The following is an 18956-nucleotide window of genomic DNA, read 5'->3' as shown; positions in this document are numbered from 1 at the left end:
AGCGGAGAGGGGCTGTCTGGACTCAAGGCAGCAGCCGTGCTGGCCGTGCCCTCACCCTGCGCCACCGCCTGCACAGGAGGGCCCGGGAGAGCTGCCGGGGCAGTGACTCCAGGGGCGGGGCAGGGCAGGGCGGGGCAGGGGCTCCTGGCGAGGCCGGGCCGGACCCACAGCCCCGGGGCGGCGGCGCGCTCCCGATCCCTCACGCCGCTCCCGGCCCCTCACGCCGCTCCCGGCCGCGGCCGCCTCCGCGCACGCGCGCGGGGGGAAGGGGAGAGCGCGCGCGCGATATCCGGGCACCCTGCCCCCTCCTCCGAGGGCGAACGGGGCCGCGCCGGCGCGCGCGCTCCCGGGCCTCGGCCCCGCCCCCAGCGGCCCCGCCCCGCCCCGCGCGCTCCCTGTCCCTGGCACTCGCGCGCGCGGCCGGCGGGGGCGCGGCCGGAGCGGGGCCGCGCCGGGAGCCCCGCAGGCGGCGAGGCCGGGCCGGGAGAGGCGGAGCGAAGCGAAGCGAAGCAAGAAGAGAAGAGAAGAGAAGCGGAGCGAGTGCGGCGGCGGCCGGAGCCCGGCGGGGGGAAAGCGCGAGGCGCAGCGCAGGCTCCCGCGCCTGCTCGCCTGCCTGCGGAGCGACGGGGACGGGTGAGCCGCTGCTGCTGCTGCTGCTGTCCGCGAGTGGCGGGGAGAGCCGGGCCCTGCGCCCGCCTGGGGCCGCGCCCGCTGCCCGGCAGCCGGGCGGTAAACAAATGGCGGCCCGGCGGGGGCCCGAGCGCCCGGGGGCGCCTCCCCACCGCCAGCCCTGACAGGTCGCCGTTGGCAGAGGCCGCGAGGGGCTCCGTGTGCGGCTCCGCCGGCGTCGCCTCCTCCTCGCGCCCCCCTGCCCCGCGGGGCCCGGAGCGCCGGCTCTGTGCCGGCCGGGCCGGGCCGGGCCGTGTAGAGTGGCCGCTGCCGCCGGGCCCACGGGTGGCGGCGGACCGAGCTGTGCCGCGGCCGCTCCCTCTGACCCCGCAGTGCTGCCAGCGCTGTCGGGGTGTCGCGATTGCACGTGGGGAAGGCGTAGGGCCGGGGTCTGCCTGGGGCTGTGAGACCGCAGTCGGAGAGTCGCCTTTCGGCGTGAAAGGAGGGAGAAGAGAGCAAATAGTCCAGAGGTATTGCTGAAATCCCTGTCTAATCCCCCGTGTGTGTGTTATTTCGAGTAGATGTGCTCAGAACGTGCAAGAGGTGGTGTTTTCTCTCTTCTCTCGATCCCTTTCTTTAATGGCAGTTTTTTGACGTGCGGTGGAGCCTTTGTTTCCCTCCTTGAAGAAGGTAACGGGGGTTATGTGGTTGTACTCCTGTAACCCCACGGGTCGGCCATCAGAAGCATACAGGGAGATGACAGCGGCTTGTTGAACGGCTCGCGTCTTGGAACGGTTGTGTGGCCTCACTTCCAAAAGTTCTAGCGTCGCTGTTGTTCGCAGCAGGTCTTCCAAATTCTTAAGGGAAATAACCCGTGGGCTGAGAGGTGGCTTTCTTTTGTTCTGTAAAACTCTACTGGATTTGGCTGAGAAGCTTTTCATAATCCTTGTTTCCCTTTTGCCGATTGTGTTGTTAATAATGCCAGAGAAGTGTTTGTTAACATACTAGTCCAAACCCAGTGCCCCTGAAGTAACAGCCTCACCTTGCTTGTGCTAGCACTTAAGACAAGATATCTCCTCTGCTTTCTCTAGAATTGGTGTGGATGGTTAAGTCCTTCACCTGCTGCCTTCTGCTTCACGTTGATGTGATACACCTTAACTGGTGCTGTGGTTTGGGGGGTTAAGGTGCACGCATCCGGTTTGAGGAGGATGTCAGTTATCTATGGCCTTCCCCCCTGCACCCTTCTCCCAGAAGTACAGAAAATATTAGAAGGACTTTGTTGGTAAGCAAGTCAAGTACCTGGAATACTGAAAAATGCACTGGCAGCTTTACTCTGTATGCATGTAAATATCTATGTGGAATTTCTCCATAGTGGTCAAATTGCATCGAGAGAAGAAATAGATTAGAGAGAGTGAATTGGGATTGTATTGCAAGCTGAGACTTTTTGTGGGGTCTCTTCTCTCATTTGCTTCCAAAGTTGGAAGGTGTTAGAGAACAGGAGAATCCCAGCAGAATGGGTAAAAGCTATGCAAAAGCAGTGTTTTTACTCTGCTGCCTGAATATTCTTTCTTTTGCACTAAATTCTGCATTTACGCAATTAACTTCTTAAATTCGGGTTATATTTCCCTTGCTTCCTACTTCAAAGTTAGAAGTCTAATGGGCAAAATAAGTGTTGTGTTTAACAAGCAATATCTGGTTGGAAAGCTTCTGGACAAGATTTCTGCTTGTTTTTGTACAGCCAGGTTTTTAGGTCGTGAGGAGTGTCTACAGCAGAGGGTGTAGTCTACAACTTTGTGAAGAAGAAAGCATATGGTTATTAGTCTTCAGATGAGTTCCTGTGGCTGCTGCAGGTTTCAGCTGTGTAAGAAACCCCTGGTTTGCCTTCAGTCCAATTGAGCTAAAAGGAGCAAAATTTTCCTCATATCCATAGACCTATTTCATTGGTGGGCTCTGTCTAAAAGGAGGCAAATGCTGTTTGCCTCTGGCAATGAGATCCAGTGGAATAAAGATGGGAGCAGGGAATCACGTATAGTCATCATTGTACTGGTGACAATTTCCCTTCAGTTTCCTTATCTGCATAATGAGAATAAAGATAATGTATCTACTGGTGAGATGGTTAGATTGTATAAGGGGAGGTAAGTATTACTGAACAGACCACAAAGAAATGAATATTTACATTATCGATAGTTACAGAGAAATCTGTGTAAGGTCCTAAGTGTCAGGGCACTGTCTAGTCTCAATATTGAATGAAGGAAAAAGACTGAAGAGTCTTGTAATATAAACTGGTCTGAAACAGGCCAAGAGAGTTAAAATGGCAGGGGAGCTCTAGATTCTGACTTACTTTGCAAGCTACTGTTTTTAATAGTTTCTGATGCGACACTTGGTGTCTTACTATAATCTTTTAGTAATCTTTTAATGCTGTTTGAAGCTTCAGGACCCTGCAAACCCTTACAGTCAATGCGACATCCAGTTGAGTAGATTGTGCTGTTTCTTACCAAATGTCTAACATTGATCTGAGCTCTTAATGTGAGATCACAATGAAAAAATGATAGGTCTAAACTTAAGACTTGAGAATGAGAGGCATGGTGAGATAAGCTTCTGATATAATTACAGCTGTTCGTGTAAAACTTTAGGTAGTGGTTCAGGCTGAGTATGATACCTGGTTCAGACTTTGCTGCAGAGATGCTGGAAGGTGGGTGGTGTTTTGTTGAAGTTCAGGCTTTTATTTGTCTATTTAGGAACGTCTCTAGTACAAACTGTAGTTTTCCAGAAGTCCTGTTTGACAGAGAAATTTGCTGGTGTGATAGATTCATTGCAAATAGGATCTTTATAGGAGTGTGCTTTATTGGCAAAGCTTTAATGCTCTTACAAAACCTTGTTTTGTCTGAGTCACTGTTGTCACCAGATAAGGAATGTGTTTGGATAGGATCGTTCAGCTGGAGTCCTTGGGCAAAAAGAAATAGCATCAAGCCTGTTGACATTTGGAAAAGGTGGTCTAAATGATATTAGAGATAACAAATTGATGAATAATCAGATGTCCTAAAACCCTGTATGAACTTGTAGTGAAGATGTTTGTGTTTTCCAGTTCTTCATTCATGTTAGAAACATATTGAAAGAGCTGGCATGACATGCTGACTATGAGATATATTCCCAGCTTTCTGTCATCAGCTGTTTGAGATAGGTGAGGTTTGGTTTAGACAATGGTTTTATTTAAAACTATCTTTTTTTTTTACTGTTTTGTTGGTTTTTAAACCAAGCAGCTTGGAAGGAGGAAAAGCCTAACAGTTGCTGAAAAAAGTGTCTTTCATTTGATAAGAAATACCCGAAAATAGAATAAAGTTATTAAAACTTTGTCTTATAATATTGAATATTTTTGTTTTACTTCAAATTCTTCAAAATATTTTGAGACAAACTCCCATCATTTCTACTTCAGTGTAATCTGATAAGGTATCCTTGTGAGTATGTCTGTTAAATTTTTTTGTGTACTGTTTGTTTTGCTACATATTAGTCAGGCCATTGTCTACAACCAAGGGTATATTTTTAACAGAAAACATAATATGGACAGAATACATGACATTGCACTTCAGTGTAGGATGTTGGAGAGAACTTGCTTTCATAGTCTATTTACTTAGAGTTGTTTTCTCATTTTGCTATGGGACCTGGTTAAACTTGTGTAGTAAGACCTGAAACAGTACAATAATGAGATGTTTGGCCTGATTTCTCTAAGTATGCAGAGGTCAGGAATTCTTCGGCAGCAGCATGTATGAATTAAAATCTTACGTAAGAAGGATTTATTTTTGGTTTCTTTTGGATGGTTAAAACTACCTACTGTAATACAGAATGCATTATTTTTTCCAGTAGTTCTGTTTCTGGTTACTGAGAAATGGCTTGTTTTCTTTCCTGCTTTTCTGGAGGATTTGTGAGTTGGTATTGGGATAAGAATATCATTGTTCCTTTGGGCATATCACCTCGGTTTCACCTCTCTCAAGTTTTAGTGGTAATCCTTGGGAATGAAGGAATGGAAGAAGCATCTTGTTACATTAAAAACCTTTTTAATAGTAAGCAACTTGCTCAATAAGTTCCCATGTATGAAGACTGAAGATGGACAAATTTTAACTAGACTAAAATGCAGTTTGTAAAAGAATCTAACTTTATTTATTTCTTTTAGTTCTCTAGCTGTTGCAGTCTTTCATATGAGTTTGGGGTTTTTCTTCCTGAAATGATCAGAGCAGTGAATTAAGTGGAGTAGCTCAGAATAATAACTTTTAATAATCTCTTACAGCCTTAAATATAATTAGGTTACCATCCAGTGTGACTAACAGCTAGCAATAAGCTAAAATGACAGAACTTAGGTTGTACTTGGGAAGTCTATTAAAAACTTGTTTATATTCTCATAAAATCTACAAAAAATTTAAGTGTTTGTAGCCCCAGACAGTGTAAGCGCATACCTTTTCAGGGGATTGTACATACATAAAGTAATGTCTACACCTGAAATGAAACCTTACTTCTGATCTCATTTCTTGCAGAATCTGCAGCAATCGAGGAGTCACTCTGTGTTCAAGTTCAGAAGTGCTTTACACATGAAATCTACTGGCTCTCTAGGTGATTCTGCCCTGTCACCATCTCAACAGGTAGAGTGCTTTTGTGCCTGAGCCATGCAGGAAGTGTAGCTGTTCCTCGTGCAGTTGTCCTGTGTCCATGTGTGCCCAAAGGCACATTGAGGTCTTTGGGTTTCTTCTCAGGGAAATCTGTCAAGGAAGCGAGAATGCATGGCAGATCTGTCACAAAAGTACTCTAAAGAAAAGCCTAGTAGCTTTGCTTTTGATTTTTAGCACTCTTTTAGCTGAGTTTAACAAGGATAGAAGAAAGTGTTCTATCATTTCATTAGAGCTTCTATTCTAAAATAACGTAACAAAGCCGACAGGTAGGGCGTCAGTGGAGGGTCCACTTCTCTGTATTCTCTGAATGGTAGGAAGCTGGTTTGCCACTAGGAAGAGAGGATATTTGGGGCAGGGGCAGACAGGGAAAAGTCTTCTTTATAAGGTTGGCATAAAAAAGGTTGCAATTCCCTATAATTCTAGTGCTCATTGTTTCTGCTGTAGTTAGAGATTTCTCTTTTTTTGGTCTGGTTTGTTTGTGAGGTGGATAGGTAACTTTGATTTATGCTTAAAGAAGCAGCTAGTATATATTCCTTCGATGTTAGACCACTGATAAAACTAGAATCTTTCCAGAAGTATGTGTCCCCCTGAGGGTTTTTTTCTTGCAGTAGAAAGCCATGTTTTAGTGTAACCTTTTTCTGTCTCTTTTGTGTAATACATAATAATAGCTGTAGACTATGATAGTAATGGTTGAAGTAGCATCCTGCTTAGATAGTAGTTTGGGCTTTAGTAATAGGAGCTCTTTTCATGTTTTCAGTGATTAACAATAAATTAATGTAAACTCGTTCTAGTACGTTCAGTATGCGCAGTCACTACCAGCCAGGGAAGATGCTCTTGTCTTTGTTGTGGATGAATTTATGTTTGAGAATGCAATGAACACTCATCCATCCAACTGTTTTGAATATAGTTTTAGCTTCCCTGGTCTACCTTGTTGTAACAGAAATCAGGGCTGTCCTGATGAACTTAGGGGTAGGGGGTGGTAATTAGTATTGTGTAAGATTGAGAATTTAAGTTCAGCATCTGAAAGAGAAGCTCCTAACAGAAACCTGGGAAAAAGATGGAAGATATACAGCTGTCTCTTCTGATGCCTTTGACTGGCTGCCTTGAACAGAGGCTAGATAGAGTTAGAGAATAAAGTGAGCATTTATTAAAGGCTTTCAACAGATACACCTTGGGCCGTGCAGGAGCCTCACAGAGGCTGTACCTAAGATGGATGACAGTCATGAGTTTTTTGGGCAGATACAAGTGTAGTCTATTTGCATATCACGGGTTAATTGTCCAGTTACAGCTTCAGGTAATGAAGCCACACTCCCCCAGCTTGCTCCCCCCCAATTTACTTTTGTTTATACTTTATGGGCCTGAGGCTGTGATGATCACCTTGGTTCTCAGGCCTGGAAGGATTGTTTTCTCAGGACAAACTGTGATGAGGACTGACTAACACTCTGTGTGGAGTTCAGAGTTATACACTAATGCAGTACAGGATATGAAAAATATAAAAGCTAAAACTTAAGGCATCACTTCTGCAGTGTCCAAAACAAAAGGGAATTTTTTAGTATGGTTTGCATGTATTTGATTGTGGGTGGATTTGGATGCTCCTGGGAGTTTAAACCTGTAGTACAGCTTGTGTGTCTCCAGTCTTCTACTTCCTTGAAGCAGTAATTTAAGAACCTGTTGGTCTATTCAGTTGAATTTGATAGAAGAGTCTAAAAGTAGTTGAGCTTTATAGGTTTGATGAATAATAGGGGGCTGTGTAATGGAGGGCTTCAATAGCAGTAATGGTTGCTGTGATTTCCTGTCTTATTGGCCCCAAAGTATTCATATAGGAGTGAGTGAGCAAGCAGGCTTTGGGTTTGATAATACTAAGTATTACTAAGTTTTTGTGGTATAAAAGAAAGTGACAGCTCACACTTGCAGCTGAAGCATTGTGCGTGTCTGAAACCCTTATTATGCTATTTTAATGTTTGTGTTACAACAGCAACTGGAAATCACGTGGCTGTAGCAGCTGGAATTTTAATCCTTTTAATTATGATAGATTTTCAAAGCATGTTCTGGCTGATTTAGTCAGCTGACTGTATAGTATGTAAAATAACATCAAGTGATGGCACAAATTCTGAGAGCAGTGGTCACCTCACTGGAACGGGATGTATTTTTAGGTTTCTCTGCTAGTAACAGTCAAGTGTATGTACTTCAGCACCCTGAACTGAAGGAACTGAAGCTGGTTGCTGACACTACACTATCAGAAAAGGACAGCTGTTTGTTCTTGCTGTAGTCATTGATCTGACAGTCTTCTGACCATATTGTGACAAGGAACACAGTGGGATATAAACTCTGTCAATATTATTGGTGTTTTAACAACAGGTATTTTTCTTTATGTCAGCAATGACATTCTTTGTTAGCCCTTTCAATTTGCTGTATTAAAGGAAATAAAAGGACTTGTTACCTCCAGCGAGAATTTATTTTCTTTATCTCCCCTTTACCCAACAGGTCTTTTCTTTACAAAGCAGTATTTGGGAAGAGGGTGGTTCTTGTTCTCAGTATAGTACTAATGATATATTGGTCCTGGTTCTTTAATGGGAAATTATTCATATGTGAATGCTCTTAATCTATGAATGAAAGAGGTGCTAAGTTCTGCGATTTACAAAGTTAGCTTACAAAATAGAGTGAGTCATGGCCATTTGCTGATTAATCAATGTGCTAATTCTTGAGGTCTTATCTATTTATTTTACCAGTTTGATAGGGTCATTTGTTTTTTTTTCCTTTGGACTTAATTTGCAATTTAAGAATCGAATTATATCAGAAGTCTAAAGTAGTTCAAGCAGTCCAGGAACTCATGACTGCCCAAAACAGCTGTTGAGTTTGAAGCTCAAGTATTAAAATTAAAAATGATGAAATGAATAATAGCATAAAAGGACATTTAATATATTTAAAGAGACTTCGTAGTAACTTATAAATAAAATGCAACATTCTGACTAAATTGAAGTTTTGCAGGAGGTACTTAGGAGTTAAGGCTTGTAAGCAGAACACAGAATTTTAGTGAATGTTCTGCTGATGGTCTACTGATGTCTGAAGATATTTTAAATTATATGTTTAGAATATGAGCCAAAGGATTTGAATTTTAAGATAAATGGCAATTAATATCACGCTTCTTGATACTAGTGACCAGTAAAAGTCTTATGTATAGAAACTGAGAGAATAAGTTACTTCAGCTATTTAATCGATTTTGTGCATAACTGTTTCTTGATAAAACTAATCTGAAGCATCTGTAATAGAACAAATTAGCATCTAGCTATTGATAGGACTTGGATTTTAGTGTCAGCTTTGGCTTTCACACACTGTCTGTTAGTGATATTTGATGTTTTCACCAGATTTTGTTTCCTTCTTGCTTTGAAAGGTCATTTGCTTATATGAAATAGTTAAGTTTTGATGAATATTAGCTTATGAGTGAAAGGAGTTCAGGAGCCTGAGAAAAGCCAGTATCATTGTGCAACTCAAGTTTCACAATCTGACTTGTAAAGACCAAGATAGTGTGCTGGGGAGGAGGATGTTTTTCTGTCTTAATAGAATGTTCTGTGTAAGCTCAGGCTATTTAAAGATACTATTTAATGATGGTTGACTAATTTAGGGTATGTCTCCAGAAACGGTGCAGGCAAACACCAGCTCAGTTTGACTGTTCTGAGCTGCTGCATGTGGGCCAGCTTTGGCTTAGAAGCAGTAGAATAGTGCTGGCTTTGCAGTGTGTGCTGTTTTTCCAACATAATTCACATATGTCCCCTTTCTGGGTTGAGTGAAGGTGGATCATCTGCCTTGCCCAAAATTTGTAAAATTATGGCCCAGATTGCTGTCATGCGACACATCTTGACATGATCTGATGGTGTTGATGTGAAATTCCCACTGAAGTGTCACAGTCAGTATGGAATGGGCTACAGGCAGCCATGAGGCTCTGGAAAGGACGTGTGTCCTCTCCTGCTCCACACGCCGGGATGTGCCCAGCATGGAGCCATGCGGCAGCAGCACCCAGGGCAGCCCCTTGCTGCTGTGGAGGAACACACCTGCTCTTGTGGGTGTCCTGTGAGTCTTGACAGCATTACCCCTGGGCTGCTGTCAGACTGTACCCAGCTTTTCCACCCCGTGGGAAAGGGCATTGGCAGCTCATGACACGAGTGCCCTCTTTTCGCCTGGAGTACTGTCAAGTGGATGGTGAAGCTTCTCAATAGGGTGAGAGCATCCATAACCCCCACAATGAGGCAGAGTTCATCTCGGGTGCCCTCATGGGCAGGTGAGACCTGTGCAGCCGAGCCCAGTTAGCAATACACTGTCCCATCCTAAGAGTCATTGGTACTCCTGCCTGAACACACCCACAGGCTGCTCTCCCAGGGGCTCACTTCTGGCCAGCTTTGTGGGAGCAGGACTCTGTTTAGATAGATGAAGTAGGGGCTGGGCTCTCTAAAGGCCCTGGCATTATAAACTAGCAATTGTCTTTTTCAGTGCTATTTCCATTTTGTCTTATTCACTTTAAAATACACACATAACCTGAGAGCTTCCTTTTGATCTCTGGTCACCTGTTGACTTGAGGAGAAGTAGTTTGGTTTCAGTATTGATAGACATTTCTGAGATTTTCTTTGGTCTAGCAACAGGCTACAGTATTTGGCAAAATTACTCAGAGCGGGCTTTGCTGGAAGAACTAAAATTATCTTCAGAGAAGTCAAATAATTTTTTCATTCTTTACTGAACCTGTTTAATGTCTTTGTAGTAGATGCTATCTGATTTAATTTGCAAGTCAAAAGCAGATTGTGTACCAGAGATGTTTGCAAAAATGTTGAACAAGTCAGTCACTGAGTCCAGCAACTGATACACTTGACAATTTATTTGAAACTTACTGTTACTCTATATAAACGCTAAGGTATGGTGGGGGAAATTCAGCTGTGTTTTGCCTGCTAAGTGTAGCACATATGCCTTTTTGTTAAAAGTGTTCAGGAGAGTGGGTGGCTAAAATATTTAAGTTATCCAAATTACGAAGCATGGGGGGTTGAGGACTGATTGCTACTTAAAGTTGGCATGAATTTCAAAGCATTATAAAAGAATACAAGTGAGTGAGGTGTCAAATATATTTCTGTTTAAATGCTTTAAATTATTTAAGGTGGAGTGTCTAAAAGGCACTTTTGTTTCCTTTTGCCTTCAGTTTCAAGGGAAGCAGTTTTCCTTTTATAGTTTAGAGTAATTTTAATTTAAGAAGGTTTAATGCATTAAACCTGAAGTGTTTAGTCTAAAGACAATGCATGAGAGTACTTGTTAGCAGAATAAGGAACCATTTTTATTAATCTTAAATTCTTTGAGCATTTTATTTCTCAAGAAAATTGTTAGAGGGAGAGGAGTAAGGAAAAGATGGAATGAACAATGTATTTTTGAGATTTGGCTCTGTACAAGTCATTCACTGATACCTCTGAACTTTAATCCCTACTGGTATCACTTCTGAGAGGGAGTTTGTAAGAGCATAGGGAAGTGCTTGGTAACTTGTGTGGGCCTTCACTCCAGCTGGAGAGCAGTTCCAGACTTTCTCAAAGTATGATACAAAGACACAAAGTTTACTCTTATTTTTTTTTTCTTTCTTTTTGTTTATTTTCCCACAACTAAGAATTGAATTTTTTGTTGGTGTCAATATCTTGTTGTAGATTGCACCATCAAGATATATATATTTTGGTTTTTATTGCTGTTTGGCCTTGTTATGCAGAGTTGTTGCTATCCTTACACTTTGAATTGCTGGTATTGTGATCAGGGTGGCCATGGGATGCATTAAAAAATTACCTTTTGTGGGTTGAAGTGGACATGTAGATAGGACCATGTAGGCAACTAAAGTTTTATGTAAATGTTTGCAGAGAGATAAAAGGACTTATTTAATATGTAGTGTAATTATGTAGTATTATTTGCTACCCTTGTACAACAACTACTCTAGAAAATAAAGGGAGGGGCTATAGGCTTTAGATGAAGAAAAAGAGTGAAGAGCTGTTGTAAAGGACGGCAGTCTGTCAGAAGCAGGGAGTGGGGAGAGAATGGGACATGGCATGGAATTAAGATGCTCACTGAAGGCTGCAGATTGCCTTAAACAGAACTGCAAGAAGAGGGTGTCCGCGGCTTAGGTGACAGGCAGCCTGGGGAACAGGTTGCCTCTGTTTAATTTAGAGAATTGGACATGATGATGAATCTGGTTTCCTTTATTTTGTCACTGTACTCTGTGCAATTGTATCATTTATAATTGTTGTTGGCTATATAGTCCAAGGTCATGCTTTGTTTTTCATGGAATGATCTTTTTGCAATGAGTGGGGAAAAGGGGCTATTCCACAGGGAAGGATTATACATCTTTACTGAAGCTGCATATATTAGACTTAGTAAATAAATGCATAGACTATGTTCTGGGCTCTGATACAAATGTGTATTTTTAATTTTCAGCTTAACTTTTAAGCACTAGTTCTTTGAAATAAGATGTTACATACTTGTTTTTTTAAAATGTCTACTGATCAAGCATGCAAAACTGCAAATTGTAGCTAGTAAATATTAACAATGTTGAGTTAACATTATATGCTCTTGTCTCCTTTCTCTTTACTCAGAATTGGATTTACAGTCATGGAGGAACATCAGCAGCACTTACACTGTGTGAACTGTGTCAGCCGTCGTTGTATGACCAGACCAGAGCCGGGCATTTCCTGTGATCTGATTGGCTGCCCCTTGGTTTGTGGAGCAGTTTTTCACTCATGTAAAGCTGAGGAACACCGCATGTTATGTCCCCTTGAAAGAGTGCCTTGTTTGAATAGTGGCTTTGGATGTCCCTTCATAGTAGCCCGAAACAAAATTGCTGATCATCTAGAAGTTTGTCCTGCAAGTGTGGTATGTTGTACCATGGAGTGGAATAGATGGCCAGTCAGTTATGCTGACCGAAAATCTTATGAAAACCTGAGTAAAGATGTCGATGAGGTGGAGCAGCTAGATATGGCTTTAGCTCTTCAAGACCAGCGCATGTTATTAGAATCACTTAAAGTAGCAACTATGATGTCAAAAGCAGGTGATCAAATACCAGAATCCAGAGAGCAAACCTCTGTCAAATCAAGTGCCCCCGATACAGTGCATACCAACTGTTTGATGCCTGTAGATGGAGAGTCCTATGGTGCACTTTATCAAGCTACTGTAGAAACAACAAGAAGTTTAGCTGCTGCTCTGGATATCCTGAACACTGCTACAAGGGACATTGGTATGTTAAGTTCAAACCTCTGCATTTCACCACATGAAATGAAAGAAGATCCCAAGATTAAAGAACAAGCTTCTAGTGGCATTATTCAGGATAAAAAGTCTGACTCTGAAAATCCAGATGAAGATAATGTAGGAGCAGTTGGGGGAATTAACTTTGATAGCCTGAGTCAAAATTCACAAATGGAGCAAAATGGTTCTTGTGATATTTGTTATGATGTAGTGCAAAACCATGACTTAAATCTAAACCTCAGTAACTCCTCACTTTTGTGTAATGGTTTTCATGTAGAAAATGTAGAAAATGAATGTTCAAAGGTGTTGGACCACAGTGAAGATCTTGGTGTATCTAACTCAAAACCGTCCAGTGTAGCAAATGGTGAATGTACTGCATCTCATGATGATGAAGCATTAGAGTCTTGCAGCTCCTGCCCTATAACAGCACAAGTTGAAGTAATACCAGCTGATCACTTAGTTAATGGCAATGCTAATCATGTGCTACTTCCCCATAATGCTAATGAAGAAGAAATGTTAGAGAGGCAAGTGGAGCAAGAAAGATTGAGAAACATAGATGCATTTTCACTTTTACGGCATCGATCGTACAGATTCCTTGTTAACCATTATTGGTCAACACCCAAAGAAGACAAAGCTGTTGATACATCAGATTTGGAGATAACAGAAGATCCTATGGGTCTTCAGGGAATTGATCTAATCACTGCAGCTCTGTTGTTTTGCCTAGGAGATTCTCCCGGAGGTAGGGGGATATCAGAAAGTCGCGCTGTCGATGTGTATCACGTTGACTTTGGGACCCAGACGTTTTCTCTCCCATCTGCTATATTGGCCACAAATACAATGGTGGGGGAAATAGCTTCAGCTTCTGCATGTGATCATGCCAACCCACAGCTCTCAAATCCAAGTCCATTCCAGACCCTTGGATTGGATTTGGTATTGGAATATGTGGCTAGATACCAAACAAAACAGCGTTCAATGTTTACATTTGTTTGTGGACAGTTGTTTAGAAGGAACGAATTTTCGTCGCATTTTAAGAATGTGCATGGAGACATTCATGCTGGCCTCAATGGCTGGATGGAGCAGAGGTGCCCTTTGGCATATTATGGGTGCACATATTCTCAACGAAGGTTTTGCCCTTCAACACAAGGGGCAAAAATTATTCATGACCGCCATTTAAGGTCATTTGGAGTTCAGCCTTGTATATCCACAGTATTAGTAGAACCAGCAAAAAGCTGTTTAATTGGACTACACAACGACCATCTGAGTAGTCTACCTTTTGAGGTGCTGCAGCACATTGCTAGTTTTCTAGATGGCTTTAGTTTATGTCAGCTTTCAAGAGTGTCACGTTTAATGAGAGACGTGTGTGGAAGCTTGCTTCAAGCACGTGGAATGGTGATACTGCTTTGGGAGAAGAGAAAGTGCCCAGAAGGAAGTTCTTGGCAGGTAAAAGAAAAGGTAAGTTACTATTTTTTTTATTTTGAAGGTGAAAGGGAAAGTATTATATTGGTCCTGTTTCTGTTTTTTTTTCTTAATATTATATCTGTTACTACTGCATTATGGTGTAATAACCTTTTGAGAAAGAGATTGTTGTATAGAAAAAGTGAAAATTGCTGCGGGTTGTCTCAGTCTTTTCCACACTTGGAGAAATAGAAATAGCATCTGTATAGTTTGTGCTGGATGTAAGTAAATTAGCTTCTGTTTTTTCCAATATTTTAAAATGTTGATGTTGAAAGATTACTTCATGATGTGCTTTAAGATCAGTATTTCATAGAAGTGGGAAAGCTGCCTACAAAAGTTTGCTTTTCTTGCCTGTGTAGTGTTTACAGCAATTTTTATTTTCAAGCCTGTTGAGATCATATCTATTGCCTTGGTACCAAATGCCTTAAATATTGAAATAATTTAAAACCTTTGGATGACCTTTGTGTAATGCAGTTTTTACCATTCTCCCCACTCTAAACTGCAAAGTATTTGCAGCACTCATTTGGAGTTGCACAAGTTGATAAGAAACAAACTATTGTGGCTGGTCTTAAAATACCTTGTAATTTAACTTCCAATTGTATCTATTTTTTGTGGACACAAAAAATATTGCCTTTGTTTCTTCCCAGTGTTCAGAGTTGTCTTGGAGTCTGGATCAGCCTCGGACAAACAGTACTAAGTTCTGTATAGTGTATTTTTGTCATGTTGATTTTTAGTATGAGTTATTAACGTTACCTGAAAGTTCTATAGCACAAGCATGTGATTTCCTGCTCTGAGTTCAGGTATCTTGAAACACTGTGAGCCTAAGTGCAGCTTATTTCCTAGGTCTGGCGCTTCAGTACAGCCTTTTGTACTGTGAATGAGTGGAAGTTTGCTGACATTGTGAGCATGGCTGACCACTTGAAGAAGTGTAGCTACAACGCCGTGGAGAGAAGAGAGGAGGCTGTGCCGCTGCCATGCATGTGTGTGACGCGAGAGCTCACCAAGGAGGGACGCTCGCTGCGCTCCGTTTTGAAGCCAGTACTTTAAGTACTGCAGCCACTCCAATTGCACATACACTCAAGCACCTGATATAACCTCGGTAATATTACGAGACACTTTATTAATGTACTAAAGATACTTTCTAGCTAAATCTACTCTGTCACTGTGTATATAAGGTTTGAAGTGACATTTATTTTTTATAATACTGTTTAGCTGGAAAGTAATGAAAGTTGCCTTAACGTTTGAAAAATTCGGAACTTGCTGGACAGGGTAGTTTTATCTAACTTATGTAATTTAAGAACAAAATGCTAAGGTGTGTTTTCTGATTCACTGGTGCCCATGTAGCTGTTGACTGATAACATTTCAAAAATGGCCTCTAAATGGTATCCACATTTGGATAGGAAACACTGAATTGTAGTGAGAGAAAAGTCCTGTCCAAATCCTGTACCTTCAGTGTCTGGTCTTTTTTTTTTTTTAAACAAATTATAATCCAAATATTTGAAAGATAAGGAAGAATTCAAAACTTTATAATAGAAGTCTCAAACACAGCTTTTAAGCACATATTTTCTCATTAAATTGGTGTTCTAATGCTCTTCCTAGTTAACAGGTGATCTAGGATCAGCTTTTTTTTTAAAAGAAAGGTTTTTTTAGGAATGATATAAGTGAACTCAGATTTACAGCAGCTTAATTTTTAGTACAACTTTGTTTTGACATGTCAACAATTGCTATTCTTCTTCTGAACTCTTAACAAGTTGTTTTACTTCTGGGAGCAAAACTTTTAGAGCTAAAACCATGGAATACTAGTTTTTACTCTCACACCTACAATGATATCAATGTCAAATGTTCAGAAAATTTTTCCTTGTCCTGCAGTTGGCTGAGGGTTAAATTGCTTGAGCAGTCAGAAACTCAAAGTATGTGATGAACAGTTATGAATTTATAGAGCAGCTAATGAAAGGGCTTTACTTGTTCTGTGGTATTGTGACATGTATTGTCTCCTTTTCTGTTAATTTGTCTATAAAAATGCTGCTTTTATAAGGAGCATTTTAAATTACTGGTATGTATAGCAAATGTATCATCTTCATAAGATGAGACATAATTTGTTAATTGTATAAGGCATATCAGAAATGTTATGTTAATCCACATTTGTTAAACCAATAACTCCAATTTGCTTCCAGTCTTCCATAAGGAAAGATCTTACGAAGTGTTTGTGAACAGAGAATACATGCTATGAAAAATGGCCTGGTATAGCAAAACTTTAATAACTTGAACTGACTTTCCAACTTGTTTGTATTACTGTCGGTGTCTCTAGCCTGTTGCACTTAGCAACTGTGCCACAAAACTAAAACAGAAACAGACCAGAGCTCGAAACAATGAAATACAGTGTGTATTTCCATTATAGGAAAAAAAAAAGAGATTAGTAAGGAGGAGATGTTTACAAAAATGGCTAAATTTATTACTTGCAATTTCTGTACCGGACACTTGTTTATGGCTAATCTGGCTGCAGTTCACAGCTTTGGGATCTCTGCATTTCCCATTCTGGATTCAGTCCAGCTAAACATTCACTGCCTTTTTTTCTGTTCAGAGTGCTACAGGTGCTCAGAAAAAAACCCCAAAAAACAGTGCCATGAGTTGAAATTATAAGAACTCAAATAGAAGCTTTGCCTGGATCTTCAAACTGCATGTTCTCATTCCACAACTTCTCTTCTTTGTTGTGTAAAGAGAAGAAAGGAGTAAACCCTCTACAGAAGTTAGCAACATTTGTAGTAATTCTTAGCTGTTACCACAGTTATCTGGAAAGGAGAATCTAGATTCAAGTAGAGATCTGACTATACCAACTGGGTTTTAGGTAGGAATCTTACACCCCCAGCCTGGTTCCTTGAATACGTTGAAATGCTCATTACCCACAGATTCTTCAGTACAAGGCAGGAGATGACTTTCATCAGTTCTTGTCTTTCAGCTCTAATGGCTCCTTGCTGCTGCTCTCCAGTGTTTAAAAGTAGTTGTGTGACTGGAAGGATCCTGAAAGTTGAGGAGATAATGCTCGCATTTATGGCTAAATCTACTTCAAAACATCTGTCTTGGGTTACTGGTATTTTTTAGTGAGCAATGTGGTGGTTTTGGTACTCTGCATTCTTTGTAACTCTCCAGAGCCCTGATAAGTACAGTAGGCAGGCACATGTCTTGGTGCTTTTGGAGAGGAGTTAGAGGAACTGGTGTTAGAACCTCGCTTGTAGCACAGTGCAGAACTGCATTTAAAGTATCATCAGTTGTTGATCTATTAAAATGAACTTTTAAAGTACTCTTTTTAAGAAATAACACTATTTCTCAATACATGCACTTTTATTTTCAAATGTAGATACAGGCTTTTTTGTTAAATTAGTTTATTTTTTATGAGAATCCAGAGCTATTAAAATATCAATGTTGTAAACAACATATCTGCCTTGTAAACTGCTCCAAATGCAGAAATACAGTATACTTAGGATAAAACTTTTTTTTACACTGCTATGCAGTTTGTAAAACATCTATGGTGTATAGTCAGTCTATCAAAATGTGACCTGTTCACATTTGCCCTTGAATTTTAAAAATGTCATATCCCTTTCCTGGTACATGTTGTGTACAGCATATATAGACAGCTGTTCCAGTCTTTCTTTTACTTGATACCACATTGCTACTTTGTTTAAGATGTTATGTTTTCAATCATTATGCAATGTTTTTTTTCAATGTCTGTTGAAATCTTAATAAAACTTTTGGAGTTTCTCTTTTAGTATGAGTGTATTTTCTTTAAAGCTCATCCCCAGCCTTTGGGTGTTCAAGCATGGTGCTCAGTGTCTGCCTATAGGATTCCGGTAAGTACTCCAAAACTAAAGTTACATATGGGAAACTATTTGCAAACATTCAAACATTGCATAATTTTGAAATTATTAATATTTATACACATTTCAGTATGAAGATTGGTCATTAATTTTCAGATTATCTGCCCATTTCTATTGCTTTGGTCTATTATGCAGCATAGATTCCCTTCCATAATGAAAGATATGAGTACATAACACCGAAGACACATATTGTAGCTTGTAGGTTTGTTCTAACTGATTTTTCTGAATAAAGTGGAAAGATTATCTGATCAATATGATATACTGCTGGTTTGCAAAGAACATTTTTCAGTATGTTGTTTTGTGAGTAAAGCTTCTTCTAGAAAGTTGTTGGTTAGAATAGTACAGAAACAAAATTTAGGGTGTTTAGATAATGGTTGTATTTCAGAATGCTTATGGAATGGCAAAATATAAAACATCATTAAAATAGAAGACTACTCAGAAATTTATGTTTTGCCCTGACACTTGCTAGTACTGGCATACTAATAGTCCTTGCAAATAAAAATGGTACCCAAACCGCACTGAGATCAATCTTAAAAACTTGTGCCTATTTAACTTTTTACACAGAACCACATTTTGGTTTTCTCTCTCCATAACTGGATTAGATATTCTGCTGTGTAAGAAATATTTTTCTTTAACTTTCTTGATGCTTAAAGTATTGTAGGGTGGTTGCCTGTATGTTTTAGGTTGCTTTTCTGACATTACTACTGCTAAACTTCTGTGCTGCGTGTAATTTTCTAAAATGAGATTTAAGTTCAGTGGACAGTTCAATGCCTGCTGTAATATCAGATTTAAATTTCTTTCATCAGAATGTCTGTTCATACAGCTTTGATCATCTTCAGATGAGCAGAACCTTTTTGTTTACAGCACGGAGAAAAAAGTAGTAATCAGATAGGATTAATAAAAAGTTATGGCATGTAAAGCAGAGCTTGAAGAATGGGTGTCTCACACTGTGACTTTTTGGCATGTAGTGAATATTTAAGCAATAATCCAAACTGGAGAGGGAAACTGAATGAAGAGATAGAATAACTTGGGCATTGAGTCCCAGCATATACAGACTCTTCTGAGAGATTGTGTGAGAATGCTGGGAGTTTGACTTGTACATGCTGCAGCTGTG

At 40.6% G+C, this 18956-nt stretch overlaps 1 protein-coding gene across 4 annotated transcripts; it reads left to right on the top strand.

Moving 5' to 3' along the window:
- Positions 1–360: 360 nt before the first annotated feature.
- On the top strand, positions 361–17726 carry FBXO30 (F-box protein 30). 4 transcript variants are annotated; one of them, XM_054628909.2, is made up of 5 exons: positions 361–633; positions 1701–1891; positions 5136–5240; positions 11870–13967; positions 14814–17726. In XM_054628909.2, the coding sequence occupies exons 4-5, from the start codon at positions 11886–11888 to the stop codon at positions 15015–15017; spliced, it is 2286 nt and encodes a 761-aa protein (XP_054484884.1). In that variant the 5' UTR covers positions 361–633; positions 1701–1891; positions 5136–5240; positions 11870–11885; the 3' UTR covers positions 15018–17726. The 4 variants fall into 4 exon arrangements, with proteins under 4 accessions (XP_054484884.1, XP_054484885.1, XP_077031633.1 ...); XM_054628910.2 differs by lacking the exon at positions 1701–1891; XM_077175518.1 differs by lacking the exon at positions 5136–5240.
- Positions 17727–18956: the final 1230 nt, after the last annotated feature.

This window comes from Agelaius phoeniceus, chromosome 3 (assembly GCF_051311805.1).
Source record: "Agelaius phoeniceus isolate bAgePho1 chromosome 3, bAgePho1.hap1, whole genome shotgun sequence".
Taxonomy (NCBI): Eukaryota; Metazoa; Chordata; class Aves; order Passeriformes; family Icteridae; genus Agelaius; species Agelaius phoeniceus.
The sequence above is the reverse complement of the archived record's forward strand: the minus strand, read 5'-3'. Positions and strand labels throughout refer to the sequence as shown.